General features: G+C 36.4%; 1 protein-coding gene across 1 annotated transcript; it reads right to left on the bottom strand.

Moving 5' to 3' along the window:
- Positions 1-14,696: 14,696 nt before the first annotated feature.
- On the bottom strand, positions 14,697-19,958 carry LOC140142237 (uncharacterized). The gene has a single exon (XM_072164205.1). It carries the CDS (start codon positions 19,956-19,958, stop codon positions 14,697-14,699), a length of 5,262 nt encoding a protein of 1,753 aa, XP_072020306.1.
- Between the last annotated feature and the right edge of the window lie 2,867 nt (positions 19,959-22,825).

The following is a 22,825-nucleotide window of genomic DNA, read 5'->3' as shown; positions in this document are numbered from 1 at the left end:
TCTAGACGATGAAAATTATTTTTTAAAGTTGAAAAACCATGACTACTCCGACATGCTTTAAGGTTCATTGAAGCCGTTAAACTTAAACATTAATATGAAGTATGTCATTGGCATCACCTTTAATTAGTAATGAATTTGCATGTAAAGGTTATGATGTCAGGTGTTTTTTTCTCCAAGTTATAATTACCCGACTACCACGTGTAGAGAATCACCCTTTTTGTTGCGTTTAGTTTGCAATGAACTTATTAATTAATTAACATTTCATTATTGTTTCTTGCAGGTTATCATTTTTTGTCTGGCAAAATGTTATGTTATAATATATTTGAATTTTATCATTTCATATTGATGTTGTTCTTGGTGTTTACAGAAAAGGACCCCACTACATTACGCTGCTGAAGAGGGAAGTGAACCTGTCTGCCAAATCCTATTGCATAACAATGCAAATGTAGAAGCCAAGGATCGTTGGGTAAGTCTGAACTCATTTCAATAGGTTATCTTCGGGGCTTATTAACATTTAAAGTACGGATAGGGATTTCTTCAAAGAAAGTCATTGTTCTAATATGACTTTTGATGAATCTAACACCTATTTTAATTTAAAAGCTTTAACTATTGCGTGGCAGATTATAGAATATGCGTAACATTCACAAACATTCTACAGTTGTTTTTAGATAATTATCGCATAATTTCTTTTCACCCCTATACAAAATATGTACAGGCACTTACACTATCCTGTTGAATAATTCTTTGCTAAGCGCATGTTCATGTACACTATCATTGTGTAACCCCGTGTTATCATATTTTACTGCCTGCATTCTATCAGGTACTTTTCACCCTTTTCTACATGGTCCAATGGATGGGTAGAAAGTGCACTTTGCGCCCTATGGCTTAAAATACCAAGCTTACGGTTATTTAAACGTTCGAATGACTTTGCCTGCTGAAAAAATAAATTATATTTTTACCATACACGTCAGAAAATATGTCTACTTATTAATGTGAAATAAAAAATAAATCTAGACAAAAATGTGCGAAACTGTGTTTATTAGCCTATTTTGTCAGCTGCTGTTAAGCACTATTGTTCGATTAGTTTACAAGCTCCAAGTAACTGTCGTCAAGGAGAGTAACAGCAATGATTGACAGCAATGATTACCATAAAGTCAAATTTTACTAAAAGTAGCACTGTCGCAGAATTCAAGAGAGAAAAATAATTATTTATTACTTTATTAATTTGTAAAATAATACACACTGCCGAAATATCTTCCAGCCTGATTACTGCCTGGTTAATAATGCAAGACCGATTGGTGAAACAGGTATTCATGGTCACAATATCACCGCAAAATATTAGTATGTTCCCTGAAAATTTTGTTTTCAATTTATAATGTGGCAATATAATGGTAAGTAAAAAAAGTAATAATTAAAAAAAAAAATGCGTCGGCTCAAGAAGTAGGGTCGGACAGTCGAGGACAACCAAACAACTTTTTTTTGCCTAATACAGAGGGGATCAATAAAATTTGCATAATGGTTCTGTGCGCATGGGTTGTAAAGAACTTCAAAGAACCACTAACCGCGAAATATGGATATCCAGCTTGTTTGCCTCTCAGAGCTTTAAAAAAACACTCACCGCGAAATATGGATATCCAACTAGTTTGCCCACAGGGCTACAAAGAATCACTAACCGCGAAATATGGATATCCAACTAATTTTCCTCGCATGGCTACAAAGAACCACTAACCGTGCAACATGGATATCCAACTCAAAAAAGCTTCAATATCTACCAAAAAACGTTTCAAAACGTAAACTAGACTTAGCTGTGGTCTAAGACCACGAACACAGCCGTGTTGGGACCCCTTAATCACCTTTGACCCCAAAATATATGAAAACCCGATAGACATTGGCTAATGTCAATGCACGTGTCCACGTGACATCACTTTGCTATGCTTTTTGTGGCAGAAGGGGTATTTTGAAGGTATATCGTTTTATACCGGAAGTGACCCCTTACTGACCTTTGACCCCAAATAAAATAATAGCACATATAAACTGGGTGACCACAATTCATGTGTGAACATACCGTTAATGTCCTATGTTTTTCTTAGCAAATAAAATGTTTTGAAGGTTTTTCGTTTTATACCGGAAGTGACCCCTTAATGACCTTTGACCCCAAATCTGTGTACACCCCATAGACACTGGGTAATAACAATGCATGTGTGCAAGTGGCGTCTCTGTCCCACATAATCTGTGGAAGAAGATGCATTTTAAAGGTATTTCGTTTTATACCGGAAGTGACCCCTTAATGAGATTTGACCCCAAATACAAAAATACCACATATACATTGGGTGACTGCAGATCATGTGTGAGCATACCGTTACTGTCCCATGTTTTACTTAGCTAATAAAAAATTTTGAAGGTATTTCGTTTTATACCGGAAGTGACCCTTAATGACCTTTGACCCCAAATCTGTGTACACCCCATAGACACTGGGTAATAACAATGCATGTGTGCAAGTGGCGTCTCTGTCCCACATAATTTGTGGAAGAAGATGCATTTTAAAGGTATTTCTTTTTATACTGGAAGTGACCCCTTAATGAGCTTTGACCCCAAATAAAAAAATACCACATATACACTGGGTGACTGCTGATCATATGTGAATAAACCGTTACTGTGCTATGTTTTACTTAGCTAATACAAATTTTTGAAGGTTTTTCGTTTTATACCGGAAGTGACCCCTTAATGACCTTTGACCCCAAATCTGTGTACACCACATAGACATTGGGTAATAACAATGCATGTGTGCAAGTGGGGTCGCTGTCCTACGTAAGTTGTGGGAGAAGATGCATTTTTAGTTGAAATCACGTTTTTGACCCCTGTGACCCCTGCGTGACCTTTGACCCTACAAGTTTCATGTGACATGTAGGGGCACGTTCAATGATTATTGTGACCAAGTTAGGTCAAAATCGATGTAAGCATGTGAGTGCTAGAGCAAATGTAATGGTTGACAGAAAGAAGAAAGAAGAAGAAACGGCTGTGTAAAAAGGGCCAAAGCTTAAATAGTCTATCCTATGTGGCTTTTCACCCTCTTTTAACTTGTCCCATTTATGAAAGTTTCTAAAGACCCATACAAATTCATCTATACTTGTTAGTTTTCTTAGTTGTCAGTGTATATTTCGTAGAGTACGAATTAATGTTCGTGCGTGATTTCTTCCCCGTATAGACGTTATAATGTATTTTGATTTAAGAAAAAGTAGCAAATACTCACTTTGTTAAATTCTGATTCAGATGTAGGGCCTATATGCAGCAGGTTGACAGACAGTCGATTTGCTATTAAAGGATATATAATACTCTACTACTTTATGAACACGCAATATAATAAAACATAAACCTTCCAATGTTTTTGATAATACGTAGCCTACGTCATATTGTACCGCTTTCGAACAGTCTTAAAACTATAAATGCAAATTGTTGCATGTAAAAATTACGACCCGTTCTTCATGTTATTACGACTTTACTAAATAAATGGGACCAAGTTTAAAAACTTTAAAAACTTAAAAATTTAAAAACAAACACCACACAGGAGAGATGTTTAAAATTTTGGACCCTTTTAACGTTTTGAAACGTTTTTTGGTAGATTACTAGGGCACAAATTTCTGGTATATTCGACAGCAAACTTTCCTATAACCACTTTTCAAAATTATTACTGTCCATGTTTTTATGGTAGTTATAGCTTTCAGACCCCTTGGTCCGTATAAAGACAAGTACCGTTAGTCTATTAGGAACCCATCCGAAATTTGATCCGGCATGGACAATGATTTTGACTTTTCAAATTAGAAATTAACGTAAAATACCCTCTCAATTAGAATAAAAAAAATACCACAAACAAGCTGAAAAAGATGAATAAGTTGATAAAGAAACGAAAATCAATGATAAAAAGAGCTGGAAATATATAGTTGTTGGTAATATCCAGGTCTAGAATTAAACATTATATAACATTTTGTTAGAAAATTTAATACATGATCACATCAAACAACCGATTGAAAAGAATTATTGCTTGATCACTTACCAATCATAAACATGATTAATCACTCAACCAACTAATTGAGCAATCGAATGATTGAATGATTGATCAGACAATTACGTTTTCTCATTAACTGATTCACATTCTATATAAATATAATTATTACTTTATTTATTACTTCATTGATAAATGATCAATCTATCAATCAACTGACGATGTATGTCCTATAAATGAAACTAGTTTCGTTTCTCGGCTGACATCAGAAACGCAATCCTGAAATGTAAAAATTTGGTTTTATATTGAAAGGTATACTTTTAAGTATACCTTTAAAACTACTAGTAGTTAAAACTACTAGTACTAGGGTTAATAATAATCAAGTTGCGAAAATGTAAGAAAATCTGTAGACACACTTTTATGGAAATGCCTGAACTTTGAACTTTAATTACCCATCCGCAGCGATGCCTGGAGTAACATTATGTGATAATACTGAGCCATATTTTGTATCACGGACTACGAAGGGGTTGTTGCACCCTATTATAAACATCGTATACTTTTACATTCCCCACATTATGTCGAAATTCTTGAATTTTCCGCGAGGAAATAGTCAACACGACGGCATCGCCTTTATTCACAAACAGTCAATGAATTTTCAAATTGTAAATCCTGATAATGATATAGCTACATTTGAATATGCAAGTGTTGCTGACCTTACAAATGGTGTCCAATATAATAGTGATCTATAGACATCACTCAAAACAGAAATTTCATTAGTGAAGTTGCCTTAATGCCCAGAAAAGGTTATTGAGGACTTTAACATTCATGTTTATATGCCATCCAAACAAGAGGTCAAACGCTTTTTAACTAGTCTTCATACTAATGGTTTACATCAACATGTTATTACGTACCCCCACCCACTCCCATGGTCACATTTTGGATCTAGTCATTTCTAGACTTGATGACAACATTTTCATACCCTGTTGGGTTCAAGACGATCTTTTGTCTGGCGCAACCTATCATTACACAGTTCATTGTCCTATGTGCTGCAGGAAACCAATATTGACAAAGAAAACTGTTACTGTTCGTAATGTTAAAGCCATTGATCATGATTTGTATAGTGACGATGTTGCTCAAGAACTTGAACGTATCAATCTTTATATTTGTGTGGATACGCTTATAGATCAATTCAATAGTAACATGTTATCTGTTTCAGACAGTCATGCTCCTGAAGAAAGTCAATCTTGCACTATAAGGTCGAGATATCCCTGGTACAATAACTCCATAAATGATCAAAGGCGTTTTCGGAGAAAATATGAAACTAGACTTAGCTGTGGTCTAAGACCACAAACACAGCCGTGTTGTGACCCAAAATATATGAAAACCCCATAGACATTGGCTAATGTCAATGCAAGTGTCCACGTGGCATCACTTTGCTATGCTTTTTGTGGCAAAAGGGGCATTTTGAAGGTATATCGTTTTATACTGGAAGTGACCCCTTAATGACCTTTGACCCCAGATCTGTGTACACCACATAGACACTGGGTAATAAATAAAAAATAAATACCACATATACATTTGGTGACTGCAGATCATATGTGAACATACCGTTACTGTGCTATGTTTTACTTAGCTAATAAAAAATATAATATAAAAAAAGTTTTTCGTTTTATACCGGAAGTGACCCCTTAATGACCTTTGACTCAAAATCTGTGTGGACCACATAGACACTGGGTAAGTACAATGCATGTGTGCAAGTGGCGACAAATACTTCAACAGCAAAAGAAACTAGACTTAGCTGTGGTCTAAGACCACAAACACAGCCGTGTTGTGATCCCTTAATGACCTTTGACCCCAAAATATATAAAAACGCCCATAGACATTTACTAATGTCAATATATGGGTGCACGTGGCACCACTTTGCTATATTATTTGTGACAGAAGGGGCATTTTTCGTCTCAGACCGGAAGTGACCCCTTAATGACCTAAATAAAAAAATACCACATATGAATTGGGTAACCATAATTCATGTGTGAACATACCGTTACTCTCCTATGTTTTTCTTAGCAAATAAAATTTTTGAAGGTTTTTCGTTTTATACCGGAAGTGACCCCTTAATAACCTTTGACCCCAAATCTGTGAGGACCCCATAGACACTGGGTAATAACAATGCATGTGTACAAGTGTTGTCACTGTCCTACGTAATTTGTGGGAGAAGAAGCATTTTAAAGGTATTTCGTTTTATACCGGAAGTGGCCCCTTAATGACCTTTAACCCTAAATAAAAATACCACATATACACAGGGTAACTACAATGTATGTGTGAACATACCGTTACTGTCCTATGTTTTTCTTAGCAAATAAAAATTTGTGAAGGTTTTTCGTTTTATACCGGAAGTGACCCCTTAATGACCTTTGACCCCAAATCTGTGAGGACCCCATAGACACTGGGTAATAACAATGCATGTGTGCAAGTGGGGTCACCGTCATACGTAATCTGTAGGAGAAGAAGCATTTTGTGTTGAAATCACGTTTTTGACCTCTATGACCCCAACGTGACCTTTGACCCCACGAGTTTAATGTGACATGTAGGGGCATGGTCAGTGATGGTTTTGACCAAGTTAAGTCCAAATCGGTGTAAGCATGTGAGTGCTAGAGCAAATGTAATGGTCGGCAGAAAGAAGAAAGAAAGAACTAGACTTAGCTGTGGTCTAAGACCACGAACACAGCCGTGTTTTGACGCCTTAATGACCTTTGACCTCAAAATATATAAAACGCCCATAGACATTGGCTAATGTCAATGTATGGGTGCAAGTGGCTCCACTTTGCTATGTTATTTGTGGCAGATAGGGGCATTTTGAAGGTTTTTTTTTTTAGACCGGAAGTGACCCCTTAATGACCTTTGACTCCAAATGAAAAAATACCACATGTACAATAGGTAAACACAATTCACGTATGAATATACCATCACCCTCCAATGTTTTTCTTGGCAAATAAAAAATTTTGAAGGTTTTTCGTTTTATACCGGAAGTGACCCTTAATGACCTTTGATTCCAAATTTGTGAGGACCCCATAGACACTGGGTAATAACAATGCATGTGTGCAAGTGGCGTCACTGTCATACGTAATTTGTGGGAGAAGCATTTTAAAGGAATTTCGTTTTATACCGGAAGTAGCCCTTAATGACCTTTTGACCCAAAATTAAAAAATACCACATATGCACAGAGTAACTACAATTTATTTGTGAACATACCGTTACTCTCCTATGTTTTTCTTAGCAAATAAAAATTTTTGAAGGTTTTTCGTTTTATACCGGAAGTGACCCCTTAATGACATTTGACCCCAAATCTGTGAGGACCCCATAGACACTGGATAATAACAATGCATATGTGCAAGTGGTGTCACTCTCCTACGTACTCTGTGAGAGAAGAAGCATTTTGAGTTGAAATCACGTTTTTGACCCCTATGACCCCTGCTTAACCTTTGACCCCACGAGTTTAATGTGACATGTAGGGGCATGGTCAGTGATGGTTTTGACCAAGTTAAGTCCAAATCGGTGTAAGCATGTGAGTGCTAGAGCAAATGTAATGGTCGGCAGAAAGAAGAAAGAAAGAACTAGACTTAGCTGTGGTCTAAGACCACGAACACAGCCGTGTTTTGACGCCTTAATGACCTTTGACCTCAAAATATATAAAACGCCCATAGACATTGGCTAATGTCAATGTATGGGTGCAAGTGGCTCCACTTTGCTATGTTATTTGTGGCAGATAGGGGCATTTTGAAGGTTTTTCGTCTCAGACCGGAAGTGACCCCTTAATGACCTTTGATCCCAAATGAAAAAATACCACATGTACAATAGGTAAACACAATTCACGTATGAATATACCATCACCCTCCAATGTTTTTCTTAGCAAATAAAAAATTTTGAAGGTTTTTCGTTTTATACCGGAAGTGACCCCTTAATGACCTTTGATTCCAAATTTGTGAGGACCCCATAGACACTGGGTAATAACAATGCATGTGTGCAAGTGGCGTCACTGTCATACGTAATTTGTGGGAGAAGCATTTTAAAGGAATTTCGTTTTATACCGGAAGTAGCCCCTTAATGACCTTTGACCCAAAATTAAAAAATACCACATATGCACAGAGTAACTACAATTTATTTGTGAACATACCGTTACTCTCCTATGTTTTTCTTAGCAAATAAAAAATTTTGAAGGTTTTTCGTTTTATACCGGAAGTGACCCCTTAATGACATTTGACCCCAAATCTGTGAGGACCCCATAGACACTGGATAATAACAATGCATATGTGCAAGTGGTGTCACTCTCCTACGTACTCTGTGAGAGAAGAAGCATTTTGAGTTGAAATCACGTTTTTGACCCCTATGACCCCTGCTTAACCTTTGACCCCACGAGTTTCATATGACATATAGGGGCATGGTCAATGATGGTTGTGACCAAGTTAGGTCAAAATCGGTACCAGCATGTAAGTGCTAGAGCAAATGTAGTGGTCGGCAGAAGAAAGAAAGAAGAAACTAGATATATTGCATCCTTAGTAAGGCTGCGAAGTCTAGCCGTGACCTTGAAATGACATCTGATGACCTTGAAATGACCTTCACCACATTTTGCATCATATCCACATAACATATACTAATTTTCATTCAAATTGAATAAACTTTGTAATTTGACCCCTTTGACCTTTAGTTGACTTCTGGTGACCTTGAAATGACCTCCAATAAATTTTGAATCATAGCAAGATCACATATACTAATTTTCATCTAAATTGGACAAATATTGGAATTTGACCCCTTTTGACCTTTCGTTGACCTCTGGTGACCTTGAAATGACCTCCAATATATTTTGAATCATATCAAGATCACATATACTAATTTTCATTTAAATTGGACAAACTTTAGAATTTTACCCCTTTTGACCCCAAAACAGACCCTCCTCCATGTTTAAGCCAAATCTGATTACAATCGTATATGAACATAATGCTAGAGCCCTTTTGGCATTATTCTGATGATCACAGCACGTAATATGCAGAAAATATTGAATTTTAAAGTGATTTTCAGTAATCAACCATTTTTGTCCCCTGTTTGACCTTGAACTCAAAATCTGTGAGGACCCCATAGACACCAACTAATGTCAATGCATATGTGTCAGTCGCATCTCTGTACCATAGAATCTGTAGGAAAAGAAGCATTTTGAAGGTATTTGGTTATGTGCCGGAAATACCCCTTAATGACCTTTGACCCCAAATCTGTGAGGACCCCATAGGCCCCGGCTATAGCCAAGGTCAATGTATAAATCTCATTACTGTACCATGTAATCTGTAGGAGAAGAAGCATTTTTGGTAAAAATCACATTTTTAGCCAAAATTACTCATGCATGACGTTTGACCCCAAATGGGTCATGTCAAATGTAAAGGCTGGGGTAGTGGAGCTTGTGCCCAAGTTTGGTCATAATCGGTCAAATAATGAAGGAGCTAGAGCAAATTAGGTTAAATGTTGACAGAAGAAGAAGAAACTAGATATATTGCATCCTTAGTAAGGCTGCGAAGTCTAGCCGTGACCTTGAAATGACATCTGATGACCTTGAAATGACCTTCACCACATTTTGCATCATATCCACATAACATATACTAATTTTCATTCAAATTGAATAAACTTTGTAATTTGACCCCTTTTGACCTTTAGTTGACTTCTGGTGACCTTGAAATTACCTCCAATATATTTTGAATCATATCAAGATCACATATACTAATTTTCATCTAAATTGGACAAATATTAGAATTTGACCCCTTTTGACCTTTCGTTGACCTCTGGTGACCTTGAAATGACCTCCAATATATTTTGAATCATATCAAGATCACATATACTAATTTTCATTTAAATTGGACAAACTTTAGAATTTTACCCCTTTTGACCCCAAAACAGACCCCTCCTCCATGTTTAAGCCAAATCTGATTACAATCGTATATGAACATAATGCTAGAGCCCTTTTGGCATTATTCTGATGATCACAGCACGTAATATGCAGAAAATATTGAATTTTAAAGTGATTTTCAGTAATCAACCATTTTTGTCCCCTGTTTGACCTTGAACTCAAAATCTGTGAGGACCCCATAGACACCAACTAATGTCAATGCATATGTGTCAGTCGCATCTCTGTACCATAGAATCTGTAGGAAAAGAAGCATTTTGAAGGTATTTGGTTATGTGCCGGAAATACCCCCTTAATGACCTTTGACCCCAAACCTGTGAGGACCCCATAGGCCCCGGCTATAGCCAAGGTCAATGTATAAATCTCATTACTGTACCATGTAATCTGTAGGAGAAGAAGCATTTTTGGTAAAAATCACAGTTTTAGCCAAAATTACTCATGCATGACGTTTGACCCCAAATGGGTCATGTCAAATGTAAAGGCTGGGGTAGTGGAGCTTGCGCCCAAGTTTGGTCATAATCGGTCAAATAATAAAGGAGCTAGAGCAAATTATGTTAAATGTTGACAGAAAGAAGAAGAAGAAGAAGAAGAAGAAGAAGAAGAAGAAGAAGAAGAAAGAAACTACTGGGAAACAGGAGTCTAGCCGTCGCTCGGCTAGACTAAGAAATCGCCCAAAAACAGGAGTCTAGCCGCCGCTCGGCTAGACTAAGAACCTGTAAGAAAAAAGACACAGCCGTGACTAACGTCACGGCTGTGTAAAGAATTAGACTAAGCTGTAATCTAACCCACGAACACAGCCGTGTTGTTACCCCTAATGACCTTTGACCCCAAAATATATGAAAACGGCCATAGACATTGGCTAATGTCAATGCATGGGTGCATGTGGCACCACTTTGCTATGTTACTTGTGGCAGAAGGGCATTTTGAAGGTTTTTCGTCTCAGACCGGAAGTGACCCCTAATGACATTTGACCCCAAATAAAAAATACCACATATGGGTACCCACAATTCATGTGTGAACATACCGTTACTGTCCTATGTTTTTCTTAGCAAATAAAAAACATTGAAGGTTTTTCGTTTTATACCGGAAGTGACCCCTTAATGACCTTTGACCCCAAATCTGTGAGGACCCCATAGACACTGGGTAATAACAATGCATGTATGCAAGTGGTGTTACTGTCCTACGTAATTTGTGGGAGAAGAAGCATTTTAAAGGTATTTCGTTTTGTACCGGAAGTGGCCCCTTAATGACCTTTGACCCTTTATAAAAAATACCACATATACACAGGGTAACTACAATTTATGTGTGAACATACCGTTACTGTCCTATGTTTTTCTTAGCAAATACAAATTTTTGAAGGTTTTTCGTTTTATACCGGAAGTGACCCCTTAATGACCTTTGACCCCAAATCTGTGAGGACCCCATAGACACTGGGTAATGGCAATGTATGTGTGCAAGTTGGGTCACCGTCATACGTAATCTGTAGGAGAAGAAGCATTTTGAGTTGAAATCACGTTTTTGACCCCTATGACCCCTGTGTGACCTTTGACCCCACAAATTTCATATGACATGTAGGGGCATGGTCAATGATGATTATGACCAAGTTAGGTCAAAATCGGTGTAAGCATGTAAGTGTTAGAGCAAATGTAGTGGTCGGCAGAAAGAAGAAGAACTAGATATGGTTGCGGTCGCCTGCGACCGCGAGCATGCACAACCGCCAGGTATTTTAGAAGGTATTTTGTTTAACACCGGAAGTGACGCCTCATAACCTTTGACCGTAAATAAAAATCAATAATGTAAAATATGCGGGTTAGTCCTCAGTACCCAGGACCCGCAATGCTATACTTTGTCAACTCGGGAGTTGACAAAGTATTTAATCTAAGACTCGTTTCTTACTAGGACAATTTTCTATCTATAGAAACAAGTCATAAACGGTTTATCAACTGCGAGAGAAGACACAATGCATGGTTTAAGACTTGTTTCGAAGTAGGGGAAATTGCCCTAACCTGGGTAGACGAGCTTAAGAGGCAGCGGCGTCACCGGGGTAAACTTATGATTTGCCACGCGCAGTTTCTAATCAAACACACGATCACTGAAACTCCTAATATTTTTGGCACAAATTGAGGGAAATTTTCACATTTATGTCCCTCCCCCCCCCCCCCCTCAGATTCCCAACTATTCGGGAAAATTCCCGGTGGCGCCACTGCTTGAGGCTCTATTAACATTGCATAATAAAATTAAATAATTATTAATAAATTGTTTCAAATTCAAGAAATACATGTGTACTATATATAGTGTTTCAATGATGATGATTAGAAATAACAATCTGACCAATAAAACAATAACAATTATGAAAATACATTTTATTGCACAAGGTTACATTTATTCGTACATTTATTGCATAACAAAATTAAATAATTATTAATAAATTGTTTCAAATTCAAGAAATACATGTGTACTATATATATTGTTTCAATGATGATGATTAGAAATAACAATCTGACCAATAAAACAATAACAATTATGAAAATACATTTTATTGCACAAGGTTACATTTATTCGTTCATTTATTGCATAAAGTTACATTAATTATATTGCAATTTGTTATTTTAATATTAGTGATAATCATTTGGTTTCGAACAAAGGAATAGCAGACCATTAATCAAGTCTGAATCTCAATAATTCTTAACTCAAAGCATTAAGTTAATTCATATTTAATAATCATCTAAAACGATATTGGTGTTTGATTATAATTTTATTAGACGCTATGAATTATAAAAATACGTTTTATTGCACAATTTAACATTCATTCGCACATTTTAATACACAGAGTTACATCTGTTATTTTGAACAGAATTACATTTTATTTGCAAGGAGAGTTACATTTTATTGCAACTTGTTACTTTAATATTTATAATAACATTTATCTGGTTTGGAACAAAGGAATAGCACGCAATTACTTAAGTCTGAATCTGTTGACACAATTATAATAGGCCTAATTGTCATTATTGCACTTGGATTTATTCGCGATTGTTAGTAAAACGACCTCAAATAAATTATCGAAGCAACAGTGATCTTATGATAATGGATAAAAATGTTAAATACACATTTCTTTACATACGGAGATTATCACAATTTATTCTGAATTTTTAATTGCAATAAAGGTCGGATTGTGATAACTGTAGCATGTTGTGAGAACCGATGCTTGATATGCTCGTGGCTTGGGTTTAACATATATATGGTCTAAGAGAGTGCCTTTAGCAGTGGTGGGTTCGGAAATAACTTGATCATATGATCTAAACACTGGCAAAATACTTTCCTTTATCAAGTTGCGATTAAAGTCTCCCGTTAGTACTGTGTAATCGTTATCTAGTAGTTCGATTTGAGCAGTTATGTCATTCATTTCCTTGCTAAATAAACTAGAACTTGTTGCTACCGGCTTGTAGATTGACGCAATCAGTAAATTTGTTTTTCCGTGTGTTCTTATAGTAAGTACATCGCATTCGTTGGTCGGAAGTGGTAAGACTGTATAGGTTACACTATTTTGAATGTACATTGCGACACCTCTGCCGTTTCCAGAATTTACTGATTCTAATGAGTATCCGTCGATTGAGATAGTGTCTATGTTACTGTCATCGCTGAGCCATGTTTCAGACAAGCAGATTACATGTGCCTTTCTGATTTCTGTATTCTTTTTGAGATCTTCTATATGACGATGTAAGCTTTGAATATTGTGATGAGCGATGATGAAATATTTGTTGTGATCAATTTCTATCAATTTGTTGGCATTCGATAAGTCACAAATAGGCATTTTTGCTACGTTGTCTGCAATATGTTCGTTACAGAATATTCGAGATTGATCATAGTTCCTCAAATACATTCCTTCGAGATGGGTAACTCGACTAAGTGCAACATATGCCATGGCTGATTTGACACCTTTCAAAGAAATCACGGCCTGGTTGGTTGTTTGTCCCTGTACTTTGTGAATAGTTACAGCCCATGCGAGTTTTAATGGAATTTGCTCTCTGGTCGTGGAGTATGTTTTTCCTCTTACCCGGAACGTTTCTTTACGAGGTTTTATGGGTACACATCCTGCATAGTGAGGTGGTATAAATTGTGATGTTCGTGATTTTAATCCAATTCGGTCACTGTCAAATTTCACATACACAACGGTTGGCATATTTTCCGAGTTGCCGAATTCGATTCCTTTGACTATACCAGAAACACCATTACATAGGCCATCCGAAACGTCTACATTCGCTATGAGCATAACTTTGGCCCCTACAGCTAGTTTTAGATAAGATGTCAGTGATGTGTCGTCTATTCGTGTTGTTTCATGTGGGGTTTCATGCACTTTGATAATTCGTCCATCGCTTTGGTCAACGTCAGCAGCTTTGATAGTATACTTCTCGGTGCTTAACGATGCAAGTTTTTCCGCATTGTGGTTATCAACATCTTTGTTAGCATAAAACAAATGTAATGCGTTCGAAGGAGCTGTGAGCACATTGTCTTTTACTCTTCTTGATTGCAGTAATTGTTCGTCTTCGTCATGAAGCGGTTCATTTCGTTTGCGAACGCGAAATCGGTTGAGCATTTGTGCAAAAACAGCATCGTCTCTTTGTCTCATTATTTCTGTAAGCTGAACGATTTTAAACAAAGGATTCCAGATATCTTTCAAGATTTCTTCGTGTGGAAAGCACAATGGTCTAGGTGGGCTAATTGGTGGTAATTGGTAGAAATCTCCCACTGCTAAGATAGATACATTGCCAAAGTAAGAGGAATCAGATGTTCCTTAATTTGCTGCAAACGTCCATGTATATATGACAGTTGGGTTGTACTAACCATTGAAATTTCATCTATTATCACTAGCTGAAGATGGTGATATTTTGCACGCAGTGTATTGAGAGTCTGTTCAGCAAGTGGTTTGTAGTCTTTTTGTGATTTAGGGGGTATTTTTAAGCCAGTGCAAATCGTTTGACCAAAGATATTGAAAGCAGCTGTTCCCAAGTGAGCAAGTAGTAGAACGGTACTTTCATCGACAGATTCTGTTATGGATGCAAATGCTTTTTGGGCATAATAACTCACACATTTGATGACATGTGACTTTCCAGTTCCAGCACCTCCAGTAAGAACAATATGAAACGGGGGTACGTTACGATCTCTTGTTTTCTCGTCGCACCACTTTGAAACATAATTAAATAGCTGCCGTTGTTTGTCATTAAGTTGTCGCATCATAGACTCTGCTTGCTCTTCTGTTATTTCTGGGTTGCACGTTTCAATTGCACACCTTGGTTGATCGTGTTTGTTAGATGTGTTTTGAGACTGGAATTCAGGTATTTGTATTTCAACAAAGTCATCATCTGAATCTTGGACTATGTTACGGTCCACTTCGTCGTCAAGGCGCTGTTGTTCACCTTGTGGATTTATAACAGCCCATGCATCTTGAAGATCTATCGCATCTTGAAGTGCATCCCAAGCTGCATCTATGTCTTCATCTTCTGGTTCAAAGTCTGCCATATTATGTTTAACTACATCTTTGACTCTTTCTTTCTTGCCATTGACTTGTGTGTAACCTTTCATATAATAATCTTGATATGTAACATATGAAGTCGGTTTGATATTCTCATTTCTGTGTGGTAGATATAAGCGTAGCATGTTCATATGATAACGCTCACTATCTTTCTTCATTGACACTCTTGGATAGCGAATAACAGCCGGCTTTCCTTGCGTGCGTTCTCGCATTTTGACAGAACAGGTATGAAGCTTTATAATAGGTTGATGGCTACGTCGAGAGTTAGTATGTTTCTGTGTTGCTTGTTCATCACAGGGGACTTGATTATTTTGACATTTATCTGCTTTGTCTTGATTCATGGCTTCACTATGCGTTTCCTCTTCGTCACTGCTTTCATCACTATCTGTTTCGTCATCAGTTTCTTCATTTGCATTGATGTTGTCTGATTTGCTTGATACTTGGTAATGACTAGAGAAAAATGTAGCCATGCACATGTTGTTGTACTTTGCTGTTTTTGGTCTACCTATATATTTTTCGATTTGCGATGTCATCCAGACTTGCTCAGATTTTCCTGCATTTTCTTGAAGTTGGTTTAATGGTAAGGATAACTTTTGCCCATTCATGTCTGTTTGTAGAAATATAATATTTCGTGTCGACTTTTTCAAGGGCATACTGCAAACTAGGTAAATAGCACCCATTACGCTAATTTCTCTGTGTTGAAGGTAAACAGTACCAAGTTTTCTCAATTCCGATACGGCATCATCATTTCCCTCAGCTGCTTCTTTCTGTGCACGTTTGAGTAGGTCACACATTTCTCTTTCGGATTTTGTAATGTAAGAAAGCATGTACATGGCGGCTGCATACGGATCTAACACATACTGTATGTCCATATTCCCATTCCAGCAGCGAATTAAATGAGGATTATAATTGTTAACCCATTGATCTTGAACACGTCGTTTGAGGTACATGGTGTTCTTCTTTGCAACAAGTGCTAAATATTCCTCAAATTCAGACTGTGTGACTCCTGCGTTTTGGAGTATTTGATTAAAATCTGCATCGGTAGCTTCTACAAGCTCCCACACTTTCTTTAGCGTTTCTTTTGCTTTCTTTTCTTCTTCACCTCTTTCGGCTAGCGCTGCTATGTAACTAGGATCGTTTTCATTTCCTTCAATTCCATCAATAGGTCTACAAATAAAGGTGTTGTTGGATGGTGGTTTTGGAAAATTAAAGCGACATACTTTTCCAGTCTTTCTGCATGACTTTGTGTGGTTTTTGGTATGCATTTGTACAGTTGTCACTATTTCATGTAGTTCTTCGTCACTCTCTGGTGGAAGTTCGCAAGAAATATACTTGTCAACAAATTCAGTGACTGTGTGGTCGTTATCAGGGTCGTCCTTTTTGGACTTTGGTGCATCTTTAACCCATATCACCATGTGAATGTGAGGCCAACCTCGTTGTTGAAATTCTGTTCTGTAGTAATAGTCCTCGACATTTCCAATTGGATTGGCTTTCGACATAATCACATTATTAATGTAGGTACGCACTCTTTGTTGAAACATTTTGGCTGCTGCTGCTGGATTGGACATGATTATACTACAATGATCTTCCCATGTCATGTTTTTATGCTGGTCTTCTGTCATGGGTGGTTTTCCTTGTGATATAAGAATACCGTTGTCTATTTCGATCCAACGTCTGTCGGCAGCGCTACATGTAACAAACCATGTTGGGATTCCTAGCTGTCGAATCATTGCAAACAGATCTCGCTTTGACTTTTCCCAGTACGCAGGTGTCCCTCTAATTTGAGTAAGGAATCTATATCCTTGGTCCCTTTTGATAAGTTTCTTGACTTCTTCATGATCTCGAAACATAGATGCAGTTAGTTTTTTTCCATCTGCAGTCTTCGTACATCCTACTCTAATAGCGATAGATACATTGGAATTAATCTGATCAACCTCTGTTGCATAGAGAGCGAAAAATGTGTATTCGGGATTCCTGGCCCATCTATTATCAGCTGAAAACAGTCTAGCATTAAAATAACGTGAAGGTGATAGTTTCTGTTTTCTTTCTTCTGTATAAGTGTTTCTACCATCGGGAAATTCAGCAGGAAAGCACTTTGCCTCCATTTTTAAAACTTTTTCAGGTCTGTTTCCTTCACCAGGAGCCAGGGATAATATTGATTCGTTGTGTTTGTCTGCAAGGTACTGAGTAAAATCCACGGGATGTAGAAACGAATATAATGGTGCTGATGTGTTTGTTATGTCGTCGACTTCATCTGATATATCATTTTCGTTGTTTTGATCACTTTGATCTTGCTGATCATTGCCAAATTGTTCATCATTTCCATCTTGCATGTTATCATTCAAATTATCCTCAATATTGAGATCAGATGACTCTGCAATAGGATATTCTGCATCATGTTTGATAGTATCAGTACAATCTGCATTACAACCTGTAATACTGCTTGGGTTAACATCAACGTGATAGCTGACATCATTATCATAGTCCAAGTAATCATCATTATTATAATATTCCATGCATTCAATACTGGAATCATCGTGCTTGTCATCTATGTCATCATTCATTGTTGGAATTTCAGTCGGTGCTACTTGGGACATTCTTTCATCTGTATGATCGTCGCTCTCTTGATCTTGCTGAGGTAGATTACGAAGCAACTGATCGTCCAGCATAGTATCAAAGTCGTCAAAGTTTATGTCAATATCTTGATACTCGGGATTGTTGACCTTCAACCAGTATAGCGCTTTTCTCACTTTAGTTGGATTCACATCCTGACACATATGGTGTCCTTTATATTCTAATTTCCTTTTCAATTTGACTCTGATGAGGCTTTGATCTGTTGGCAGTCGTGGTAAGCATTGAACAGTATTGGTGATATCAGCTTTGACGCATACAACTTGTCCGCTAATTTCTTTTTTGGCACCTTTTATAAGCGGAATCATCTTCATAAATGGTAAGGCAGGACAAATAAGATGTCTTTCTAGCATATTCAACTGCGACAATACTAGAGGCTGTTCGTACAAGGCTAAACCGTTCACAGTTGCTAATTTCGGGATGTGTTTGGACATGACGTTTTGATGACATGCATCACAGATCCAAGTTTTGTTGTCATGTTTGTCTATCATCACAGGAAAATTGTTAATATTGATGTTGATTGACAAACTTTGCCTAAGAATTGATTGGTCGTATCTGTCTCTATATAATGCTTTAACCTGCTTTTTGAAAAATATACGTTGACAAATTTGACAAATGTATATTAATTGCTGATCTTCTTTGCAAGATTTCTGAAACTTTGTAACAACCTTATCTATGTCAGATTGTTTCTTGAATCTAGTTTCCTTTTGGCAGCTTTTTTTCCAGATCCTGGTATGATTCTTTTGATTGCTGTTTCTTTTTGTCTGCCTTTTCAGGATTTTGGTACGATTCTTTTGATTGTTTTCGTGCTTTCTGACGTTTTGTTTCTCTGCTTTCAGGATTTTGGTACGATTCTTTGATTGTTTTCGTGCTTCCTGACGTTTTTTTTCTCCTTTTTCAGGATTTTGGTACGATTCTTTTGATTGTTGTTTCTTTTTGTCCGCCTTGTCAGGATTTTGGTACGATTCTTTTGATTGTTGTTTCTTTTTGTCCGCCTTGTCAGGATTTTGGTACGATTCTTTTGATTGTTGTTTCTTTTTGTCCGCCTTGTCAGGATTTTGGTACGATTCTTTTGATTGTTGTTTCTTTTTGTCCGCCTTGTCAGGATTTTGGTACGATTCTTTTGATTGTTGTTTCTTTTTGTTTGCATATTCTCGTGATGTATACTGTTCTTTCGATCTTTTCCTTTTTCGGGCTCGAATTTCATTTTGTGTATCTGTTGGCAGACCTGCGAACCATTTGTCGTACCTTGAAAGTCTACGTGGTTTTATTACGTTTTCTTCAATATGACTATGGTTTAATGTGATTTCATCCATATCTGTGGATGTCAAATCAGTAACTGTATTCTCTGTGGAGCATCCTGGTTCAGTTTCCATGTCTACTTGCACATGACTTAGATTCGAGTTTGATTCAGTAGTGTTTATTTCTACAGATACTGGCTGAATAGCAAAGTTTCTTGGGTTCAGGTTTAATTTGGTAGCTAACACTTGTAAGTAATTATGCAAATTGTCAATATTTTCAAAAAACAATACAACAGCAGTGCCTTCGGATGTAGGAAAACCGAATTCATCACGTGAATGCGAGTCACAAAATACATAATATCCAGTTGTGGTATCCTTGTAGATTGCCATCATGGAAGAACCAAATATCAAAATGTTCGTGTTTGACACAATGAACGCTTGTTGTAATTCAACATCAAGTGGTTCAAATGCACTACCGAGACGTTCATCCAATGTTCCATATCTTACGTTCTCGTAATGAATTGAATATGATGAGGTTTCAATGATGCAATTTGTTGGCAATTGATCATGATATAAATATTTGCTACTATGAAGTTCACCAGATGCCATAACTTTCTCAGATGTGACTTTGTACAACTCATCACCGCATCGCAAAATGCTATCTATATTGTTGGATGTTATTTCAGGCAAAATGTTTGAATACAACAAAGCATTGCTAGTGCATTGCACGAACACTGAACGCCTCTGGATTCGGCACTGAATTGGAAATCTCCTTGATTAAAATTCCCAAAGATTCTTTTTGCATAATTTACTTTTATGCCGGTTTCACTTATGATTTCAACTGCGTCCATATTAAGATCATAATTTCTATTAACATTTTGTTCATTTTCCTTTACATCATAAGATAATATATTTTTGTTCTCAGTATCATGAGAAGTTGTTTTGTTTTGATTGCTAGCGTAGTAGCTCTTTCTGGCACGTGACTTTGCTGAACGACGTGGCATTGTTATTTATTTCAGGTACAACGATATAATGTCTTAAAGCAAAAATGTAATTGTTTTCAATATTAAGATGAATATCAACGATAGTTTGCAAACGAATTTGCAAAGCTGGTGAATGCGATTAAGTAAAACTAGTAACTTCAAACCTTAATATAATGGTACGTTAAACGATTATTGAAACTGTTAACTATCTGTATGAAATACAACAATATAAAGTACAAAATAACAATTTTATGAATATAAGTGTAACAAAAATTTTACTTTTATCAAACAACTATATAAAATACTATAAAAGTTAGGCAACAAATGTAACTTTAAAACAAACAACTAGGCCTAGTCTATATAAAATACTATAAGAGCTAGTAACAAAAGAATTATATTCTTTGAACTTTAAAATAGATCAAAGTTCTTGAAATGTTGTAAATATATTTGTAAACCGAGGTTCATGAAGTTTGGATCACATCCAGTACTTCACGTATTCGTGTCGTAAACGAAAAGTTAATGTTCGTAATAAGATATGCGTAAGCGGGACTGCACGTAGTCTAGCCGCTATAGTAATTAGTCTCTTTCACAAAATCTGTTTTAGACTTTCAATTTCGTTATAAGAAACTTTGTGTAACATTTAGCGTTACCCGGGACTTGGTTGTATGCGCTTTGAACTAGTATTATTTGAATACTCTTGGCAAAATAAATGCGTTCTATATACCATACGGAACCAGTTACACAATAAGTCCCATAAAATTGGACGTTACGGTCGACTAACACGTTTAAATTATTCTACGAAAACGTACTCATATATAAATTTTTTGCATAGGGCTAATAATTTTTATGTTCTCGAATCACCATGATCACCTTTCTGTCCCATAAAGACAATACGTATCTAGTGTCGAACTATTGTCATGTTTGACGTAGGTAAACAATAATTTGACATCATGATCTACATACAGGCTGTATCAGAATCATTGTTCTCCTAACATGGCTAATGTATTCAATTGTGATTTTTTTAATCATGTTGCTGAAATATATTGGCAATTTTGTTTATATATTCAAATTGCTAAGAATGCCAGAATATTAACTAATGAGAATAGCACGTTTCTGTGAATAATCGGGTTTTTAAGGACATTTTTTCACCATTTTATCACAAAACTGGCTTGGTGGCGTTAGACATATCAACTAGTAATAACATTGACGATGACGTGATTTGAATGGGAAATGTGTGAAAGCATGTTTATTTTTAATCAAATGATCAGGAATCAATAAGTATTTATTTTAAATATGTTATTCAAAGTATAATATCTCCAAAATGCAACGACAAATTCCAACAAAATCATCAGATCAAGAAGTACTTATATATCAATCGGTATAATTTACACAAATGAAATATATTTTTACTTTTAAATAGATGAAACACAAAGTTAGCTATTGTATCATAATCAGTATTAGTAGTATTAATTTCTCTCGATGATTCCAGTAAAATGGTATGCCACGAAGCACTCTGTACTGTAAGTCTGCCCAGGTGTCAATATCTACGTTTTAAAATAATCGTTTCCCGCTGATTGTAGCTAATTGGGTTGTCGAAAATTACTTTAAGCTCAAAAGAATTTTTTATTGTGGGTCATAATTTCATGGACATTTTCAGCAATGAACTTCGTTGCTTCAAGTACTAAATGGTTACCACCTGAAGTAACATAGAAACAAAGTTAAGGGAATCTCTGAATCTCTATTCCGTTAGTTGAGGTCAACTTTATTGTTGGTAACTGTATTTCATGTCAACCCATGCCTTGTGAGAGTTAATAAAGAATAAAGAAATGTTATATAATTTTTCACATTAAAGATACGTAACTTCCTACTTATGACGCTTTCTCAGGAATAAGCCATTGCCAAACAATTTAAATTTTGAAATACAGATAAAATTGTAAAACTATTTGATACAGTTTGATGGTTTATCTAGATCAGTTCAAATCCGACTAACTTTAGTATACCTGATAAATAATGTTAATACTTATTTTATTAATTGAACCTTTATTTTGTAAACGTATTGGGATTTTAATTGCGATTATCAAGTTTTGCTTTTCCCAGGGGAAAAATCTGAAATCTGATCAAAAATATATTTTAAAGACTCACCGTACATGTAGTATTATGGTCCAAGTGTTCTAATTCGTGGTAGTAGTAGGATCTTCGATGAGTAACTTATGCGATTGAAAAGAGGGACTCTTGATCAGGTTGCGATTGAAGTGTAGACGTAAATTGTACCTAGACTTGGTTCGCCTTTAACTTATCAGGGTTTCATGCACTGGTTACATTCTTGAAGTTGTCAATAAAATACCAATATAAATGATAAGGGTACACACCTTTGTTCAGAGAAAACGTTCGGCAGTTCTTTCGAATGTTCGTAGTTTTTTGGGGGGAGAGGGGTGGGCGGTCAAAATTATCTTCTATAGATATTGTGGAGCAGAAGTTTTGTAGAACCATTCA

The sequence above is a fragment of the Amphiura filiformis genome, chromosome 20 (assembly GCF_039555335.1).
Source record: "Amphiura filiformis chromosome 20, Afil_fr2py, whole genome shotgun sequence".
Lineage (NCBI taxonomy): Eukaryota > Metazoa > Echinodermata > Ophiuroidea > Amphilepidida > Amphiuridae > Amphiura > Amphiura filiformis.
The sequence above is the reverse complement of the archived record's forward strand: the minus strand, read 5'-3'. Positions and strand labels throughout refer to the sequence as shown.

Coding starts and splice junctions, on each gene's coding strand:
- LOC140142237 (XM_072164205.1), bottom strand. CDS start 19,958: ATGGCATCTGGTGAACTTCATAGTAGCAAATATTTATATCATGATCAA.